The sequence below is a fragment of the Ostrinia nubilalis genome, chromosome 11 (genome assembly GCF_963855985.1).
Source record: "Ostrinia nubilalis chromosome 11, ilOstNubi1.1, whole genome shotgun sequence".
In the NCBI taxonomy this organism is placed as follows: Eukaryota; Metazoa; Arthropoda; class Insecta; order Lepidoptera; family Crambidae; genus Ostrinia; species Ostrinia nubilalis.
This window is the reverse complement of record NC_087098.1, coordinates 8,426,309-8,445,985: the sequence shown is the minus strand read 5'-3', so window position 1 is coordinate 8,445,985 and position 19,677 is coordinate 8,426,309. Positions and strand designations below refer to the sequence as shown.

At 38.6% G+C, this 19,677-nt stretch overlaps 1 protein-coding gene and 1 long non-coding RNA gene across 4 annotated transcripts; one reads left to right on the top strand and one right to left on the bottom strand.

Moving 5' to 3' along the window:
* Nucleotides 1-692: 692 nt before the first annotated feature.
* On the bottom strand, nt 693-2,115 carry LOC135075869 (uncharacterized). The gene is made up of 4 exons (XR_010258133.1): nt 1,767-2,115; nt 1,372-1,682; nt 1,207-1,270; nt 693-999 (listed from the first exon to the last, which is right to left on the bottom strand). It is a non-coding gene; the product is annotated as an uncharacterized LOC135075869 (long non-coding RNA).
* A 477-nt stretch (nt 2,116-2,592) lies between these two features.
* Nucleotides 2,593-17,985, top strand: LOC135076207 (baculoviral IAP repeat-containing protein 7-like). 3 transcript variants are annotated; one of them, XM_063970689.1, is made up of 11 exons: nt 2,593-3,180; nt 4,005-4,150; nt 4,426-4,623; nt 6,853-7,075; nt 7,583-7,753; nt 8,149-8,247; nt 10,396-10,498; nt 11,735-11,882; nt 12,628-13,090; nt 15,117-15,246; nt 16,182-17,985. In XM_063970689.1, exons 1-10 carry the CDS (start codon nt 2,746-2,748, stop codon nt 15,237-15,239), a joined length of 2,109 nt encoding a protein of 702 aa, XP_063826759.1. In that variant the 5' UTR covers nt 2,593-2,745; the 3' UTR covers nt 15,240-15,246; nt 16,182-17,985. The 3 variants fall into 3 exon arrangements, with proteins under 3 accessions (XP_063826759.1, XP_063826760.1, XP_063826758.1); XM_063970690.1 differs by having other exon boundaries at nt 2,593-3,183; nt 6,874-7,075; XM_063970688.1 differs by having other exon boundaries at nt 2,593-3,183.
* Nucleotides 17,986-19,677: the final 1,692 nt, after the last annotated feature.

Sequence of the window (19,677 nt, the reverse complement as noted above, 5' to 3'; positions counted from 1 at the left end):
TTAATGAGCAGAACTTGCAGTTGAATATTCAAGTTCTGAATTTGATTATTGATGAATAATAAAATAAATCCTACTAGCTAGATTGATGGTTTCATTTAATTTATTTAAACCAGGTTACCTTTAATAATATTTTTTCTTTAATTTATGAAAATATCAGATTAGCCCGTAATCTGAATCCTTATACATAAATTTAGCCTATTAATTTAACACATGTACGACTGTACTCAGTGTTGCACTATCAAATGCAATTGACGCGCCTCTATGCCAGGGTTTTTATGTTCCTGGTCAGGCTATACCTACCCCTACTCTCGTCATTTCACTCAGAAAAAAAAGTACGTAGATCTACGTATTTTCTTTATGGAAATAGTACCATTTCTACGTAATTTTCTAATCTGTTCTACGACTTTTTCAAAATCCGAGTTGGCAACACTGACTGACAGGGACAGGTGGTCACACTAGACATACTCTCTAATCTGTGGTCACACCACAGATTAGAGAGTATGTCTAAAGACAGATAGGAAACGGCCCTAGTATTGGTTAAACGATAAACAAACTGGTACCGAGCTAGATTGTCCAGTAGGTGGCGCTGAATACAATATGGCGTCTGCCACCCACAGATTAAATATACCTGTCATACTTTTTTATATTCCGTTCCTTTTCATGTATTGCGGTTAAAAATAAAACTATTGAAGTATCAAATGAAACTTTATTGATGAAATATAACATGAAATATTTTGTTTACGAAAATCAATAAGCATTAAAACTATTGGATTTTAAAAGATTACAGTTACTGTTGTGATTACAGTACATTGTTTTAGTTTTTACATAATGTACTCACGGCTTGACATTTGTATGTAACTCATACAAAATAAGTTGCGTTATGACTTATAGTAAAATAGTTTTTAATGTTCTCCATAAATTCACACGTTCACTCTCACTTTGGTTCTGTCCAATCCAATAGCCACTGTAAGCAGGCCAGATCTACACGTTTCTCACCACCTGTAAAATATATGAAATATTTGTAAATTTAGAGCAAAAAGATGCAAATGTCACCGTAAGACTGTAATCTCCTACATCATCTACATTCTACACTAATATTATGAAGAGTACAGCAGATGAACAAGTGATCTGTCTTATCTACCATACCTACTTACTGTCTGTTTTGTTTCTAGATTTGCACTACTTTGTTAAATAAAATTAATTTACCTTGTCAAATGGTGTACTTGTCAATCAATTACATGTACATTCACAGAATCTGGATTCCACCAATCTGTAATTAAATAATTAACTTTTATTTGATCCTAGTCGAAAAGCGTCAGAGGATAAGGTTAGAATCATTTTGAGGGTGTTTTAAATTTTAAAGGTACTTACCAAATGTTCTTATCAACAGAAGTTGTTTTAATTGTTATCTGGGTAATTCATCTAATACAAATCTTCCTAATTTAATGCATTTATGTCATGGCATAACTTGCAAATGAAATGAGTTCATCGTTTGTAATCAAGCATTCTTGGTCTGGTTTTATTGCTTATATAGGTTTCTTCTAAACTTATTTGAATAGGAAGTAAAGGTTGGTTCATCTGGATTTTAAGTAACAGTTGACAATAATGATCAGCACCGGTGATTCCATAGCAAGCACTTTTATTGTAATTGCAGCTTAACACCTTATAAGTTCGATATTAACCTGAAACAAATAGGTACTTAGATTCACTGTATAAAACACGTATCATTCACTGTGTCCTGCAATCTATGCCTGCAATGTACCTACGTGTATTGTATTTTGGGTCCAAACTCCAAAGTATGTTGTTACTCCATGAAACGATCCATATGTAGTTTCCATTGATTTAAATGGAGTTATGAATGATATTGTAATGAAGATTTAATCCTTTGTGTGGTTCAATACTTGATAAAACATGATGTTGCTGCAAGCTGCAATAACCTTTCTCGAGTGGATATCTTACTTGAGAGAAATTTCTTCTTAAAACAAACATCAATCCAACTGGCAATCCATGCACATGTAGTTCTTATTAATATTGATTGAGAAATTATTGATTTTAATTAGATAAAATTTGTTAGAAAAACACGTTTTTTCGATGAAAATTTTTGACGTTTTTTTTTTTAATAATGTCACAGTTGTAGACTTGAGACGGAACTAAATTGATTAAAGTGAAAATTACGACTTTGAATTAAAATACTTTTAAATAATCATTTCATTTATAGAATGCAAATAGATTCAATAAAATAATTTATAAATAAAAGTTGAAGTTGTAATTCGAAAATGTTTACTAACTTGATTCCAGACACGCAAAAGACCATTGTCGCATACAAACGACAACTATAAAAAAAGTCACTTCCTCTCGGAACTGTCAAAAAAATTCACTCTCTATGGAGCTGTCAAACTCTATGGCGTTTCCACCCCGTGGGTCACACTGCTGTCAAAGTCAAAAATAAAATCGATTTCTTCTTTCATCTTTTCGCGTAAAATAAATTGTTGCACTGTAAAAGCTGCGCACGTGACATTGGCGGAATAGTGTGCCCTCAGTGGCGAAAAAACGCAAGTTCATCGCCATAAACCAAAGAAGAAGAAGAATTGTTGCACATCTTTGCGGATTATTATCAATTTATTACCATTACTTGTTAGATAGCTTTTTGAATCTCAATACACCATGATATTGTTTTCTGTAAAACTGAATACATAAATATTTTTAATCGTATTCCCGTTCGTGTGTTTTTGTTGCGATAAAAAAATGAATTTTGAGAAGAACAGGTTGGATACATTTGGGACTTGGCCCGCCTCAGCTCCTGTTGAGCCAATACGAATCGCAAAAGCGGGTTTCTATTACACGGGCCAAGGTACAGAGGTGCAATGTTTTAGTTGTGATGGTAAAATATCGCAGTGGAACTATGGTGATCAAGTGATGTGGCGTCACAGGCAATTGGAGCCCAGTTGTGCGTTTGTAGTGAATCCCGACCAATCTGGGAACGTGCCTATCGTGCTTAACTCCTCAAGTGATTCCCCAATCGAATGTCCTCCGGACGAGTGGAACCCGGCAGATTGGTCCTTCACATTTGGACAACATGAGGTTGAAGAAGAATATGGAAACTTTGAACACTATGGAGTCAATGAAGACGATTTCTTGTACCGAAATGATGCGCTACGGCTGTTGTCTTTTAGCAATTGGGTTGTGAGCAAGACTATTTATTGTACTTTTAATACCCTAGACAAGTTGCAAAACTAGACAGTTGTAATTTCAAAAGGGTTTTGGCTCTGGTGTTATTTGTAGAAAGTTACTTCGCTCTGTGAAGGGATTAGATTTTCGGAAAGATCAAAACATGCCACTTGTCTAGGGCCCAAGGCCTTATTATGTTTATAGTCAATATCATATGTTTTAAGAATTTCTTCTTAGTTGCATGCTTGTATAATTAACACACAACATCTAATATTTACTTGTTCTTTAACCTTGCCCTTGTGAAGTTAAGGTCGTAGAACACTAACTTTTCAAATTCAACCTCATAGAAAACCTTGAGACAAAGTGAAACTAATGCAGGTTTAGTTAATGCACCTATTTAGTATAGCATATGGTTATACCTATGTAAATATTAATTTGAACATTTATGGGAAATGTTTATAAGTTATTGCATGTTAATGTAAAATTTATGTAAAATAAACCTGAATATACATCGAGTAGGTTATAATAGGTAAGGCGGTTTTAGAATCGCGCTGACTGCTCGCTGATCATCGGCACTGACAGATCAATATGTATGTAATTGAAGGGAACGTTCCTGAGTGACGCTGATCGCTCCGCGCCGACGCTTCATACATTTCGGCTGTCAGCGCTGACGGTCAGCGAGCGTCAGCGTGACTCTAAAACCAGCCTGAAATAGAAACAAAATTCACTGATTATCGTAGTAGGCAGTTAAAGTTATCACTTATCCCCTAACTCTTAATCTCTGCATGTTTTTCATGGTTGCTCTATTGCCTAACTCAGATTTTTCTTTTAAATAGGATGGTTCAATATCCAGAGAGGCTTTAGCTGCTGCGGGGTTCTACCATTCTGGGGAGGGTAGACTTCGGTGTGCGTGGTGCGGAGGGGAGTTGGCTCCGTTTAGAAGATTCGGATCACTGGGGGCCCCATTAGAAGTACATAGAATGTAAGTCTTCTAATAACACCTTATTACATGATTTATTTATTTAACATGCCATTATTGAACATCATGTATGTAAAATTTCCTTTCAATTGCTCTTTTGGTCCGTCTTATATTCAATATCTAAGTTGTTTACATAAATATTGTAATCAATGTTACATTCACCTTAACCGAATCTCATAACATAGTCATAAATCTTGATTATTTATTTATTCTTTCTAGGGACTTTACTTGTGTTTTCTGTTTACATAATAAGATAAACAGCTGTGATTATGTGTCAGGTATTTCCCGAACTGCGCGCACGCCCAAAGGCTTATGGAGTCAGCCAGGGATGTGACCCGTCAGATACAGGAGGCCCGCGCGGCGGCGCCGCCGAGGGTCCGAAGGGACGAGTCTCCGGGGTACTCTTTCAGTGACTCGATGTCTGAGCCCGAGAGGGCGGAAGGGACGCCTCCTCTCCCCGAGCCACCAAGTCAATCGTAAGTTCATCATCGTCATTAGGTCATTTAGGTGCTTATTACAGAACAGAGCTCAGAACTTGATTCAATTTCTTGCTCCGATTGAGACTTTTGATTGGCTAAAATTGAATATTTAGACCAATCATTGAACAGAATCCATGAACTTAAATTTAATTGTGTTCATTGTTTGATATATGGACAATGAACATGAATCCACTACATGTGCCATGTGGACCCAAAATAAAAGACAACAATGAAAACAGGTGCATCAAGCATATTTGTGCAAAGCCTATAATAAATTGATAATGATCTGCAAGTCACGAATAGATAATTATATAATCTACTTACAATTATCTCTAACTATAAATAAAAGTCATTTAAAGTGATTGGATATATTTATAAAAAAAATACCCTTACAATATTTAGGCTATTTTTACCAACGATTTTATAATCACTGAAGATAGTGAAAATAAAAATCATTTAGTCAGATAAAAGTTTTAATCTTGAAGTATGCTGGTAAAATGCAGTATTAAATAAAATTACAAAAAAACTTGTTTTTAATAAAGTAATATAATAAAGCCTTTTTTTTTGTCTTGTTGCCGACCAATCCTTTTACGTCGTTATTGTGTATGTGTAAAGTTTGGCCAATAATGTTGCATCAGTGCAAAGTAGTGCACACATATTTTGAAATTTCTATTTTTATCGTAAAATATTGGATGACTTAAAAATTATTCTGAGTAACAGATGAGTAATATTCATCAGAGAAGTGAGCATTCACCTTAAATGACGTCATCAATATTAACGTTACCTATTTGCGTAGCCTCTTACATAGAACTTCCCCTCTTCAACTGGTTAACGTGGATTCATGATAGTATTTGTTTGTATGTATAACATTACATCATAATTATGTTACATTTATATCTGCACAGTTATTGGAGAGTTTGCTTGTCATACCTACCTCGGTCCTCTGTATCTACCTCTCTCTATCTTCTGGGATAATCTCGAGATATATTTAAAATGATATTATACTTAAATGTTTTACAGAACTTAGTTATTTGCGAGTTAAATATTTTAATTAATGTACGATTGTATTGCAAATGTATGTATGCTACATTGTAAGTCTGCCCAAGTCTAAACACTGATACTGACATTGAAACTTAGCCTCCAAACAGTGTAAATTGGCATTGAGTTTACATACTTACTGTTGTATACTATACATAGTAAATTCTATGTAAATAAACAGCATGTATGCACAAGACCCCGAGGGAATGCAGCAAACAATATAAATTGATTGATTGAGACTGTTAATAGATCGTGCACTCGCATTGTACGATTGCAACACTATCGATTGTTGTTGAGTAATGCGATCTGTTACTTGTGCGATTTTATAGGGCACTTTGAAGGTTTCTTATTTCACGACTAAATGATTAACCCTTTATATACTCAACGTCAAATAAATCGCACCTTCCGCGATACGAACTTTAAAGATTTTCTTGTGACATAATCATGGTGCCCCAACAATTTTGGTGTTATTTGAAAGCCCAATAAATATCCTTTAAGAAAAACACATTTAATTTCTTAATAAATTATTAACATATACCATAAATGTGACTTGAAAAATGACTTCACTTTGGGCTCACCTGTGGGATCAATAAGACCAATTTTTATGGTTAGAAAACCAAATAATGACCTCACGTGTCCTCTTTAACAGATGGATAGCGATTAATCCCAACTTAACAGTTTTGTAGCCATAAAAGTTGGCTCAAGCGTAACTACCTATTTTTTGAAGAAGTGACTCTGGATCCTTCTAAAGACACATTTTTGGGGTAAAAGCCTTTCCTTTAATGAAATTAAGCTTAGAACTAGGCTTTCAAATGGTACCAATGTTGGTGGGAAGTGAGGATGCATACTTTTGAAAAGTGCTTGTTGCGGGAGGTGCGATTTATTTGATGCCGAGTGTAGAATTAGTCTACATTATTTTATGTATCTTCATTATTTAAGGATGTATTTACATGTTATGGTATTTAGTCCTATAAATGAAGACGAATAGGAAGTATTCTAACTTACAAAAAGTAAGTTGTTGCTTCTCTAAAAACTTTAGTTCCTCGCCTTAGAAATCCTGTCGATTTTTAGCTTTTTCGAGTCCTCCTGTTTAATCATTGAGTCAATGACTGACTGAATAATGACCTCTCGCTTCTATAGACGTTAAACATAGATATTAAACAACTTTTGATGATGATATTTCAACAGAAATGTCATTGTTGACAACAGGTCAGGTGCAGAGCACAACACTCGCTTACTGGATGGGAACACTTGGCGCAACCTCGGCGTGGTGAGCGGATGCGCGAGGAATCCGTCGCAGGCGTCGCTGGCCGCGCGACTGGCCACATTCTCGCGGTGGCCGACTGACCGCCCTCAGGCCCCGCAAACGCTGGCCGAGGCTGGATTCTATTACTCGGGGAATGAAGATCATGTATGTATTCTAATAGCTGTGCCCGCGAAAACGCGTGATAGTAGTATGAATTCCCGTTTTTGAAACATTTTTCTTTTGGCTGTAGAGTGGTGTTATATAGCCTGAAGCCTTCCTCGATAAATGGGCTATCCAACACATTTTTTTTTAAATCGGAGCTGTAGTTTCTGAGATTAGCGTGAATGTGGTGATAAAGAAAAAAGTTAAAGAAAATCATGTATATTTTGTTTCATCAGAATAAGATTTATTTTAATTTAACAAAGGCGATGGATAGTGCTTATTTGATTTGTGTCCATTTGCGATTTGATTTCCACAGCAGAACAAGAAGAATTTGGCTTATACATCCATATTATGTCGACCATAATTATCCCTTAGTTGCCTTTTACAACATCCACTTGAAGATAGAGGTGGTCCTATTCTACTCTCTCTAACCATACGGCTCATAATTTCTGACACTGCTGTTATTTTAAACCTTATTATGAGACCATACGTCTTATTTTTGCATTATAGGTTCGTTGCTTCTACTGCGACGGCGGCCTTGCCAAATGGGAGACGACTGACAAGCCGTGGGACGAGCATGCGCATTGGTTCCCGCATTGTGGCTACGTGCTGCTTATCAAGGGACGGGATTTCGTCGAAACTTGCCGCAAAAAGCCATCGCAAGGCCAGGTGGAGCGGACTGTAAGTCTTAATATCAATGCTATAGAGTATATTTTCGTGTAGCGATTATAAATAAAATAATACAGATTCTTAAACATACTTATCAAATACTTTTTTTTTGTAAATAAATTGCACTCGCGAGCAAAATATGGAATCACCTATTTGTTCGAGCGATCATAAGAACTAAATGACCAATAGAAGACAAATAAAAATGGTACCATTTTAAAGGTAATTATTATAAACTTTAAATTGATAATATTGATATCATAGATACATTCAGTTCTTATGATTGCTCGGAACAAAACATAACGATGATTCCATACTTTTGTTCGTCAGTGAGTATGAGTTCGTATTTATATACTTATATTTTTGAAGACTGCTATATTGTTAGACTAATAACATTTTTATTATTACAGCTATCATCTGACAACGCGCGAAGGCGGAGGGGTAATAATAATAACAACAACAATCCAGCAGCCGCCAACCCTCCTCCACAGTCAGTACTAGACACACAGGTAATAATAATTTGAAATGGTAAATTAACAAACGCTTATGACGATTAACAACTCAGCAATTTGAAAAGTAACTTGATTACGGGATTTAGGGCTACGATATTTATTTCCCTTAAAAGGGGTAAGTGTACACTTTGTACACAATAGCAGTTACATAATTAGGACCTTAAGACATTACAATAGCATTGAGTGAGTGAGTAGGATGACAGCTCGCAGGATTGCCAAACTATTTTATCCCTTTCAGCACAGAATAATACGAAAGTGCGTTCGACTTTGAAAAAATCTAGTGAATTGGTAAATCAATTTTACCGCGCCAAGACGCCTCCGATCGATCGTACGGTTCGATATATTTGCTATTTTTCATACAAAAACTTTCAATGGCGTTCAGTCGGTGCTGTGTTGAGTGACAAAGATGGACGTGTACATAACTACGGGAGGCGTGAAAAGTATTAATTTATTTAAATTACTTCTTTTGTGGATTTCAATGAATTTTGTGCGTATTAATTTAAATTATATCCTTAAAAAATATAATTCGCTTTAAGTTTATAAAAAGTTAGATGTAGCCGAGTACCAGGTACTCCTAAAGTTCTACAGCACGAGCGTGCATGTCGGGACGATGTTTGAATTTTTGGTAATGTAAGTAATGGAAACCTTTCGAATCTTTTAAAGGCCTGAACATCAGATTTACTCTAGAATAAACTCAAGAATGTCTCCGAGACACATAACCACCAAATAGTACAAATCCGCTGTAGAAAATACAGCCACCAGTGAAAATATCGAGTGAATACCAGGATTCTAGTACCAATAGATGAACCAAAATGATCCCTTTTATGAAAATATCTAACCCCATGTGTTATTGAATAATAGCCTCGACATCTGGGATTAAAAAAAATAAGTTATTACTAAAAACGAAAGCTCATGTTCAATTTTAAGATGCTACTACCCCAAAAATTCAGGTTTTGACAGAGTTCTAGGTTAGGGCCATGAGCTATTTTTGAATTTTTTATCAGAAATTAGTATCTAATTACGATATCATGTCTTTATGAAGAATAATAAAGCTCCTTACATCTAAAATGTCTTTTTTTATTAGTTTAAATTTTAATTGTAATAAAATAGCTATTCATAGGTTCATGACGGATTGATACGATCGTGCGGGGGGGTTAAGGGGGTTAAAGTCACCCCCTAAATTTTTTCGCTATTTTTCTCTATTTACTAAGATCCTAAAGACCCCAGAAACTAACGCGATTTTTTAGAAATCGTCAAATTTTTCTCTGGTGCTGAAAGGGATAATGGCCGTTGTAGAATAATAATAAGTACTACGTACAGAAGTTTTACTTCGCGAAGGTATTTAAAAAAATGTATGCTCAATGTCATTAACAATATGGTGTAATTTAGCCTGTCTCAAGAGTCAAGCACCATTTTGTTGACAAACGTCAGTGATCGGCACTGCGCCGAAGCTACAGGGCTGACTTCGGTAAAATGATGTGACGTGAGGTGAGGTGCCAAACTGCGGAAAATGGCGGAGGAAATACATGATTTAGCATGAATTATCATGAATGATATTAACTACTTATTTACCTCTCAGTGTCTTGAGGCAACTTAAAAAAGTACATTCTGTGTTTTTATTATTATTTAGGCAGTTAAATACTGCACAGTATTTAGTACACCATTTTCTTTATTTTCTTCCATCATACACAAGAATACGCGTGCGTGAGTCAATGTTCGCTCGTATGTGAGGCCTTGTCGAATAGTATCCTGTAGGTGGGCCATCGTGCGTGTTTTGTTTTCGATGTAAACTCGCCGAGATGAACAGGCCTGGTTGTAGCAAAAAGTTCATGAGTGGCGACCGATCCAAAAACGTAGTATAGGTTGGCCTCCCGCGATGGTCTGATCATTGCGGAAATCCTTGTGGGATGGGAGGTCTGTGTCCAGCATTAGGCTGCGTTTCCACCAGAGATTTGCGCGGATGCGTAGCAAGGGATGTGTTTGTAAAGAACCAATAGAATCGCTTCATTTACCGGTGCGAGGTAAATGAAGCGATTCTATTGGCTACGCATTCTCGCACACCTCTGGTGGAAACGCAGCCTTAGACGACGTTGACCGAAACGATGACTAACTCTGCGTGCTTTTAATTGTATTTTTTCCTTTCAGGTGGAAACGGTTATGGATAGTAACATCGTGACGGCCGCGCTGGGAGCTGGCCTCGACGCGGCGAGGGTCCGCAGGGCTATAACTCGAAGGCTGCGCGCTACTGGTCAGTATAGTAAACATCCTTCATGTTGTAAATAAAGTAATTATTGCTCCATTTATGAAATACTCTCAAAAACTTACAGTTTATTGTTTGTCTGTAATGAGCTGTTTTGTTTTAGGTGGTGAGTTTTATGCTAACAAGGTGTAAAAATAATGAATACCCAAATACCTGACATGTTGATAACACGCACGTGGTTGTATCGAAAAATAGTATGGACTGGGCAGGTGGCACAGACTGGGTAGATTGCGTGCCGATGTCCGTTCCGTGCGCCCGCGCAAGTTTTATCGTAGGCTTACTTAGGGGGCGTCCATAAATTACGTGAGACAATTTTGGCCATTTTTCAACCCCCCCGCCCCCCTTGGTGAGATTTGGTGAGATTTTGCCTGACCCCCTCCCCCACCCCCCTAATCTCACGTGATATTTAATAAAATGCCTATTTTCAATGTCTATGCTTCGAGTCTATTAGATTTATATGAAAAAATCAGTAACCCAGTGTCGTGCCACGCGCAGTGCAGGGTTCTTGGCATCAGGCACTTGGCCAATTTTTTACGCAATAGCGATGCCGATGACGTTTTTTTTTAATTTCGAATTTTCTTAATTTCGACATTTATTCTGCATCTTTAGTGTTCACAAATGCAGATGGAGGCATTTTTAGTTTAATTTGATTAGACGGTTTAGAATAAATTGTCGTTATCATCATAAAGAAAATCATTTTTTTTTACTTCAATAACCCAGTTTTCTGGCAATTTTACTCTATCTCTTGCGGGAAAAATTACGTGATATTTTCCGAGACCCCCCCTCTCCCCCACGTGAGATTTAGTGAGGTTTTCGTTGACCCCCTCCCCCCCCTAAAAGTCTCACGTAATTTATGGACGCCCCCTTACGCTTAGTCTGAATGAGGAAGAGCCGCGGACAAATGTCCAATTTTAGGATTATAACTCGCGACTTTAGAGGACACCGGGTTTTAGTTGAAAAGCCCTGTCCTTCTGGCGGGGAGAGTCCCAGATAATAACCAACTGGCCGTACCCATCGGCCAATGGCTATGCATAATTATTTCCCGAAGGAAAAAAATTCTAAATAAGGAAAAAAATAATCTAAGATATTTCTTATGCATGTAGAAATAAAACTTGTTCTTCAAGGAAAAAGCCTAATCAGTATTCAAATGCATGACCAATCTTTCGGCTAAATATAAAACTTTCCGCTAATTTACATCGATTTGGTAAACATTACTGTTTACAGGCATCCCATACGGTTCAGCGGAGGCGCTTATAGACGCGGTGTTGAACGAACAACTCAACGAGGAGGCTTGGAGCGTGAACCCCCAAAGCCAACAGTTGGCCCGCGACATACTAGCGGAGACACTAATGGAAATATCGCCTAGGGTTGGGTATGTAATATTTGTTTATTGTTTACTAGGTTTCGTTTCAGCCAAATGACGTCCACTGCTGGACAAAGGCCTCCCCCAAGGTTTTCCACAATGAACGGTCCTGCGCTGCCCGCATCCAGGCTCTTCGCGCGACCTTTACCAGATCGTCGGTCCACCTAGTAGGAGGCCTGCCCACGCTACGTCTTCCAGCCCGTGGTCGCCACTAGAGAACTTTCCTGCCCCAACGGCCATCGTCTCTACGAGCTATGTTTACTAGATCTAGCGCTTAACTCAGTGCCTGAGGTATAGGAGCGGCACGGGAGGAGTGACATTGACATATTATGACGTGACAGAGCATATAAATCTGAAGTCTCGCTGACGTTTGGTGTTACAAGAAAAAACCGGCCAAGTGCGAGTCGAACTCGCGCACCGAGGGTTCCGTACCATTGATTTATGAAATTAAAATTATTATTTTTTGTTTAAGTTATTAGTATGAAAGATTACGCGGTAATAAGCGGTTTACGATTTACTAGGTATTAAAAAAAAAACTACTTACTAGATCTCGTTCAAAACAATTTTCGTTGGTAGTTTTTATAGTATTGACATTCCCATTTGATTTGTCAGAAATTAAGAAATCGTTAAGATACCTATGTCTTGAAATGTCGTAATTGCGGTAACTTGCAATCAAATATTTTATTCAAATCACTTAAATATATACTTCAAGTAACATTATCATCTCATTGAGCTGACCAAACTTTCTCCACAGTAACCAGATGCCTACGTCATGGGAGGACAACCAGCCCGAGCGTCGTCTGACCATAACGCTTCCCCGAGAACCGAGAGAGTTAATTTTCAACACAGCAGATCCGAGAGCATTTTCTCCGGCCATTTTCTTCACTAACCGTGCCTCTACCACCCCTAGCCCCCCTCCCCCCGTCTTCGGGGCCCCCCACGCCCCTTGCTTCGTAGAAGCCCCTAGCACAACAGATGCCCCTAGCGCAACAGATGCCCCTAGCGCAACAGATGCCCCTAGCGCAACAGATGCCCCTAGCGTAACAGATGCCCCCCCTGCTCTTCCTGCCCCTCCTGCCCCTCCCGTGAAAGGGGATGAAGCGAAGAAGGAAGAAGTGGATGGTAAAGAGAAAAAGGAAGAAAAGACTCTGACGCTCGAGGAAGAAAATCGGCAGCTAAAAGAGGCCAGGGTGTGCAAGGTGTGCATGGATAATGAGGTGAGATTTGATTTGTTGGGTAAAAACACTTCAACATTTGTCAGGCTTTTGTTTAAAAGCCTCTTTATATGAATTTTTATTATTATTTGAATTTGAATCAACGATACGTTGTATTTAAAAAATATTTACATTTCATCAAGATATTATTTTATCGATCTTTGCTTAGGAATTGGTTTGATGGTTTTTGGAAAGAATTCCATTCCAATTGTTTTTTATAAAAATTGGAGAACCTTACTGACAGTGGCGCCAACCTGGCGATTGTATATGCGATCTTTTCGGCTTTGACCAGTTGGCGCCACTGTTTTAGCCACAAGCTAGTGGCAGGAACTTACTCGCCAGTAGCGCCAACGGGTGCAGCGGTGAGCGCAGTTTATTAAACCCTCATCATCCCAATTTAGCAAGACGTGTATTGTCATTTGACAAATTAAGCAAACATTTTATACTTTTACCGCCGAGTGAAGTGCTAGCATAACTCAATGAAGGCTATCGTTTTAATGCTCACAAGTTGGCGCCATTGTAAAAATCATGAAACTCATTTATTTATGCAAATAGGCTTTTAAAAAAAGCACTTTTACACGTCCCAGTAATTAACCCTACCACTGCTTCGGGACAATAAATGGGCCAGTGCTGCCAGAAGAGGCAGCAGCAGTAGGGTAAGGTCACTGTTATTTGCTAGTGGCGAAAGAACTCGGCGCCAAATAGTGAGCGCTGAAGCGGTAGGAGGACTATCGCATTTGCACTCATCAGCCGGGCTAAGATGGAATGGATGGCGCCGTGATAGAATCTGATTTTAGACGACATGTATGGTCTTATCGCGTAAATTTAATAAAATGCCTCGTTAAAAGTTTATCGTGGCGCACATCCTAGTTGGCGCCACTGTAGAATAGGATCATGTCAATCTCCATTAGTGCCAATGAGCGCTATCGTTTTAGCGCTCACCAGTTAGCGCCACTGTAGAGTAAGATCCTGTCACTTGCTAGTAGCGAAGACAGTGGCACCAACTGGTGAGCGCTAAAGTGTTAGGAGGACTATCGCATTTGCACTCATCAAGATGGGCGCCACTGTAGAGTAAGGTCCTGTCAGTCGCCAGGGGTGCCAACTGTTAAGTATAAAAACGATAGCCCTCATTCAATGAGTAGCTATCGTCTTCATAACAGTTGGCACCACTGGCTATTGACATGATCGTACTCTACAGTGGCGCCATCTTGGTGAGTGCAAATGCAATAGTCCTCTATCTTCGTCACTAGGAACTGACAGTGACTTTACTCGCCAGTAGCACCAACTGGTAAGCGCTATAACGATAAACGATAGCCTTCATTGATTGTTAATAAGCCATGATAGCCGAACGGTGAAAGACTGGCCGACTAGTCATACGGAGAACGCGGGTTCAAACCCCGCCTGCGCTCGACTATTTTGGTGAGCCCACTCGTGACACAAGCATATTAAAAGCTAAATACTAAATAATAGTAGTAAGAGGGGCTAACGGGACTTGTATACTTGGCAAAAATTACTTAATATGACCTCGCCTGCCACGAGATTTTGCGTCGATATAATTGTGCATAACTTTTAAAAAAAATAAAACCGACTTCAAATGCGTGAACACAAAAAAAAAAACTAAAAATTAAAAATATTGCGTATAAAAAAGTTCATCCCCAATTTTCCACCCTTGGGGGTGAAATATTTTCTTCAAATTCGGATGAAACCACCCTTTTGATAATACCTATTCAACAAAAAAATAATCGTTCAAATTGATTTATAATCGGCGGAGATATTGCGTATAAAAAAGTTCATCCCCAATTTTCCACCCTTGGGGGTTGTTTTTTCTATTATTAAATTTAAATGGGACCACCCTTGAGGTATTACCTATACGCCGAAAAAAGATTTGTTCAAATCGGTTCATAATTGGCGGAGTTATCGCGTAACAAACATAGAAAAAAAAAACATACGGGTCGAATTGAGAACCTCCTCCTTTTTTGAAGTCGGTTGAAAATCAAATCACTAATAAATCTTTAAACAAAAAACGCAGGTGAGCGTGGTGTTCCTGCCGTGCGGGCACCTGGTGTCGTGCGCGGGCTGCGGCGCGGCGCTGTCGGCGTGCCCTCTGTGCCGCTGCTCCGTGCGCGCGCTCGTGCGGGCCTACCTCGCCTAGGGCACAGGTGTGTATGAGCCACTAGCTTTTTTTTACATCGGGAAATGCTTTGCGCATACCCACTGGTCGATGGGGACGGCCAGTGGGTTATGTGGGACTCTCCCCGCCTACCCACTAAAGGCGGGGCCTACCCACTAAAACCCGACGGTTTCCACCAGAGCCCAAAGAAACGGAGCCGCGAGTTATTGTCCTAGTTGGACATTCGTCCGCAGCTCCGGCTCAGGCTAGAAGCTCGCTCACGAGAGAAAGTCTCTGGCTTCGAGGGAACCCTCAATCCCCTCCTCCAGTTGTTTTTTATAGAGGTTTTCTCCTCGCGGCCCTGGTACAACAGGACCCCCGGCTCGCCGTAGCGGGTTACGGTCTGCTCCAGCTACTCAGCTTTGCTGATCAGAAAAGTACCGAGAGCGGCCCTCCAAAGAATGGGCCCGGGCAAACGCCCCGCCAGCCCCGTCCAAGACAAGTGTCCCCTGATATGTCGCAGAAGAAGTATGAACTCTCCTAATCACTAATCAAAGTATAAACAGGGCCTTATGCGTTAAGTTTATCAAACTAAGGTTTATTCAAAACCGCGCAGTAGATACTGGCAATATGCACGGCGCTATTGCCATAAAAAACCGCGCAGTGGTCAAGCGCTACAGTCACTTAAAGGAGGTAAAAAATCTGATTTGCCCCCCTTAGGGCAGAAGCTGAGTACGCCAACACGGATGGTCGTGACAAAGTATTGCAATAATCATCGTATTCTTCGCGACTGCACTGTTTTGCGCTTGTTTGTCGTGTCTTCAAATTTTTGTTTCGACCTAGTGCCGTCCACTGCTGGACAAAGAACTCCCCAAGGATTCCACAACAACCGGTCCTGCGCTGACCGCATTCATTCTTCTTCTTCCCTTCTTTTCTATATTTTTAACATTTTATCTGATTCTAATTCCTATATTGCTGTTTCAGGTCCAATAATGGCGGTAAACGGCCACGTGCATCAGCTACCAGTTTTCCGTTGCGTTACTTTATCTCTGACTACTAGGTGTATTAGGTATGTATTACAATAAATATTATATTATGTATGGATATTCATTACATTTAGGCCTACATGTGATGTATGCTCGTAGTGCATATCGGTGATAACCGAAAACGGTAAAATTAATTTTAACTTGCTATTTATAATTATATTTTATTTATAAGCGTATGTATGACCACTGAGTCGTTTTTGTAATATAACTAGCTTTTGCCGGTAAATTGCAGTTGTAATCCGAACAAACATTATAATCCTGTAATGAATTTGTGACCGATAATATAAGGTTATTCTGAAACAATCATTCTTTATGGCATTAGTGTGCCATAAAGAATGACTGTCGTCGATAAGTCGATTCTTTGTTTTTTCTACTGTATGGATTAAATTGATTTAAAAAGGCTATCTTTGAATCGATTATTTATAATCGTTGTCGGTTAATTCCGTCGTCGCTACAGACTTAAATATATAGATTTACTTGCCATTTCATAATTTAAGAACCTTGACTGCTGTCACTCTTATCTCACTACTTAATATGAACAACAAAAAAGTAAAATTTATAATAATGAACTATGTATACCTTATCATCATTATCGAATAATTTAGGTTTAATTAATTTAGAAATTAACAAATAGATATTATGTATTTATTTATTAAAATTTAAAAAAAATCGAATTTCTCTAAATATTGTCGTTTACAAACAACACACCCAAATAGTCGTAATGTTTATTTCCGTTATTCCGAAATATATTTGGAAATATCATTGTCTATAAATAGATTAGTGATAATTAACGAGAGGGTGGTAAAATGGACCCCAGTGTATAATCCTATGAAAGTACTTTTAGTGAAACGGTTTTAGAGCTCACTTTACTATTAATATTAGATTGTATAACCCATGGTGTAGATGTGTGCGATTCAATACAATAGTTGTCTGTGAAACGGCTTGATTCAATGTGAACCTTATTCGTGTGAGATTATGTCTCCACTTAAGTAAGTAAGCATTACATTTAGCGTGAGAAGTATGGTTGAAAGGCAAGATTAAAAACCCAATATCTTAAACTTTAAAGATCACCTTTCCCTTACTTTTTGCTCCAAATATGTGATTTCAAGATCTTAGCTCGTGTCGTAGGTTTAAAACCATTAATATAATAGGTACTTATAACATTAACATACCCTGCGCAGCTTGTAGTTTCTGTTTAGTGAAATATGACAAACAAAAGATTTCTGTACTTTCCAACCACAAACAAATACATATAAATAGCGTAACATTTAATAATACATAAGGCCCAGAACACACGGTGAAACGCAACTGCAACTTCTAGTTACTTTTGAGTTGCATCTAAGTTTCTGCCATAGCGTCCGTTGAGAGACCACACATGACGCGACCAGTTTGAAACGCGTTGCAAATCAGTCGCATTGAAACCGTCGCGCAGGAAACTCGCGTTGCGTTTCATTCATCGGCTTCTTTTGTACAAAATGGCTGACGACGAACAAAAAAACATTACATTTGTGTTAGAAGTGGAAAAGTATCCTTGCTTGTATAATACCACACTATCAAGCTACTCTCGCTCTCAAAAAATTCATTTTGCAGACGTCTGTTCTCAAAGAAAACGAAATAATTGTGGTTGCAGCGTGTGTGGAAAATGGTTGAAACTGGTTTCTAATCAATAATTTCAAAAGGGTTTCGTTGCAGTTGCGTTTCACCGTCTGTTCTAGGCCTTAGAGTCGTGAAAACTTCACATACATATTGTAGGAGATTGGGATAGGAACGGGATGGGATACCTTCGATTGAGCAGACTCCACAGGACGGTCCAAGCTTGGTTCTTCTTTCACTTTCACAAACACTTGAATTTTTATTGAGATGAGTTTAGCGCGCGATTTGTGTTTATTTGAATTGGTTTATTTTGGATACTTATTTAGCAATAAACGCCCAGATAGGTAGGCGAAGCGGCGCGTTGCGATGCGAGAGCGAGACTGAAGGTGGGAGGGAGAGGATAGGAAAAGGACTGTCAGAATGAGTGATAGAATAGTGTGACATGAGTTTGAATTGCATGAGGTTTTAATGCTGGCGCGTACAACTCCCCCGGCCTAGAGGTCTTCCTCTAGATTGAGTAGCGTTTGTAAAAAAAAACAAAGTTAAAAACGCAAAAAAGCATGCGTTAGAGAGAACTAAACGAGTTAACTTAGCGTTAAAGTTGAGTTAAATTAAAATTAAAGTTGAGTTAAATTAAAGTTAAGAATATTAAAATTAAGAGCATTATTTGAGTTACTGTAAAGGAAGAGGACAAACTCTAACTACAGGCCGAACATAAGTACCGGTTGCAGTGCGAATCTTTAAGGTGCGAATGATTTTGTCCTTTCCGGGATATACTTCCACAACCACACCCAATGGCCAACAAAGAGGATGCGCATTGTCATCTTTTATAACAACAACAGAGCCCACATCTATCGGTTTGGTCACCGTATTCCACTTTTCACGGCGTTGTAGAGAAGTTAAATACTCCTGACTCCAGCGACGCCAAAAGCTTTGCACTAATTTATTGACTAACTGATAACGCGTTAACCGATTGTCAGAAATATCAGAGACATTCTCTACTGGTAAGAATTTCAGTGGAGTTATATTGAGAAAGTGATTGGGAGTGAGAGCGGATATATCAGATGGGTCAGAGCTAAGAACACACAATGGTCTACTATTCAATAAGCCTTCTATTTGTACAAGTACAGTGTTGAACTCTTCGTATGTTAACACTTGAAGACCAATAACTTTATAAAGATGCGTTTTTACATAACGAACATTTATCTCTGTGATGCCGTTAAAGTGCGGACCATATGGTGGACTATGAAGAAACTTAATGCGTTGTTCAGCCAAATGTGAACTTAAATAATTTTTGTGAGAGTCAGATTCCAAAAGAGCGTAAATTTCGTCAAGCTTGCGTTTAGCGCCAATGAAGTTAGTACCTCCGTCGCTATATATCATGGAAACGGGGCCTCTTCTACAAATGAATCGACGAAAAGCGGCGAGAAATAGATCAGAGCTTAAGTCTGAAACTAACTCTATGTGTAGAGCCTTAGTTGTAAGACAGCAAAATAAACAAATATAAGCCTTCTGGCTTTTAACACCTCTGCGGCGAATGTGAGTAATAAAGAAGGGACCTGCATAATCGACCGATGTATAAACAAAGGCTTTAGCTTCTGAAACGCGAAATGATGGCAAGTCGCCCATAAGAGGGTTTGTAGATTTAGGGTTTAAACGAAAACAGATATTGCATTGATGCACTCTTTGACGTACTAAGTTACGTGCGGAAAGTATCCAAAATTTCTGTCTAAGCAGACTGAGTAGAAGTGAAGGACCAGTATGTAAATTACATACATGAAAGTAATCAACTAAAAGTTGAGTGAAGCGATGTTTAGGCGATAGAATGATTGGATGCTTTT

Excerpts from the sequence above, each read along its gene's own strand:
- LOC135076207 (XM_063970688.1), top strand. The coding sequence starts at position 2,746 with ATGAATTTTGAGAAGAACAGGTTGGATACATTTGGGACTTGGCCCGCC. Across the intron at positions 7,076-7,582 it reads ACTCGGGGAATGAAGATCAT|GTTCGTTGCTTCTACTGCGA; the intron begins GTATGTATTCTA and ends TTTGCATTATAG. Across the intron at positions 7,754-8,148 it reads AAGGCCAGGTGGAGCGGACT|CTATCATCTGACAACGCGCG; the intron begins GTAAGTCTTAAT and ends TTATTATTACAG.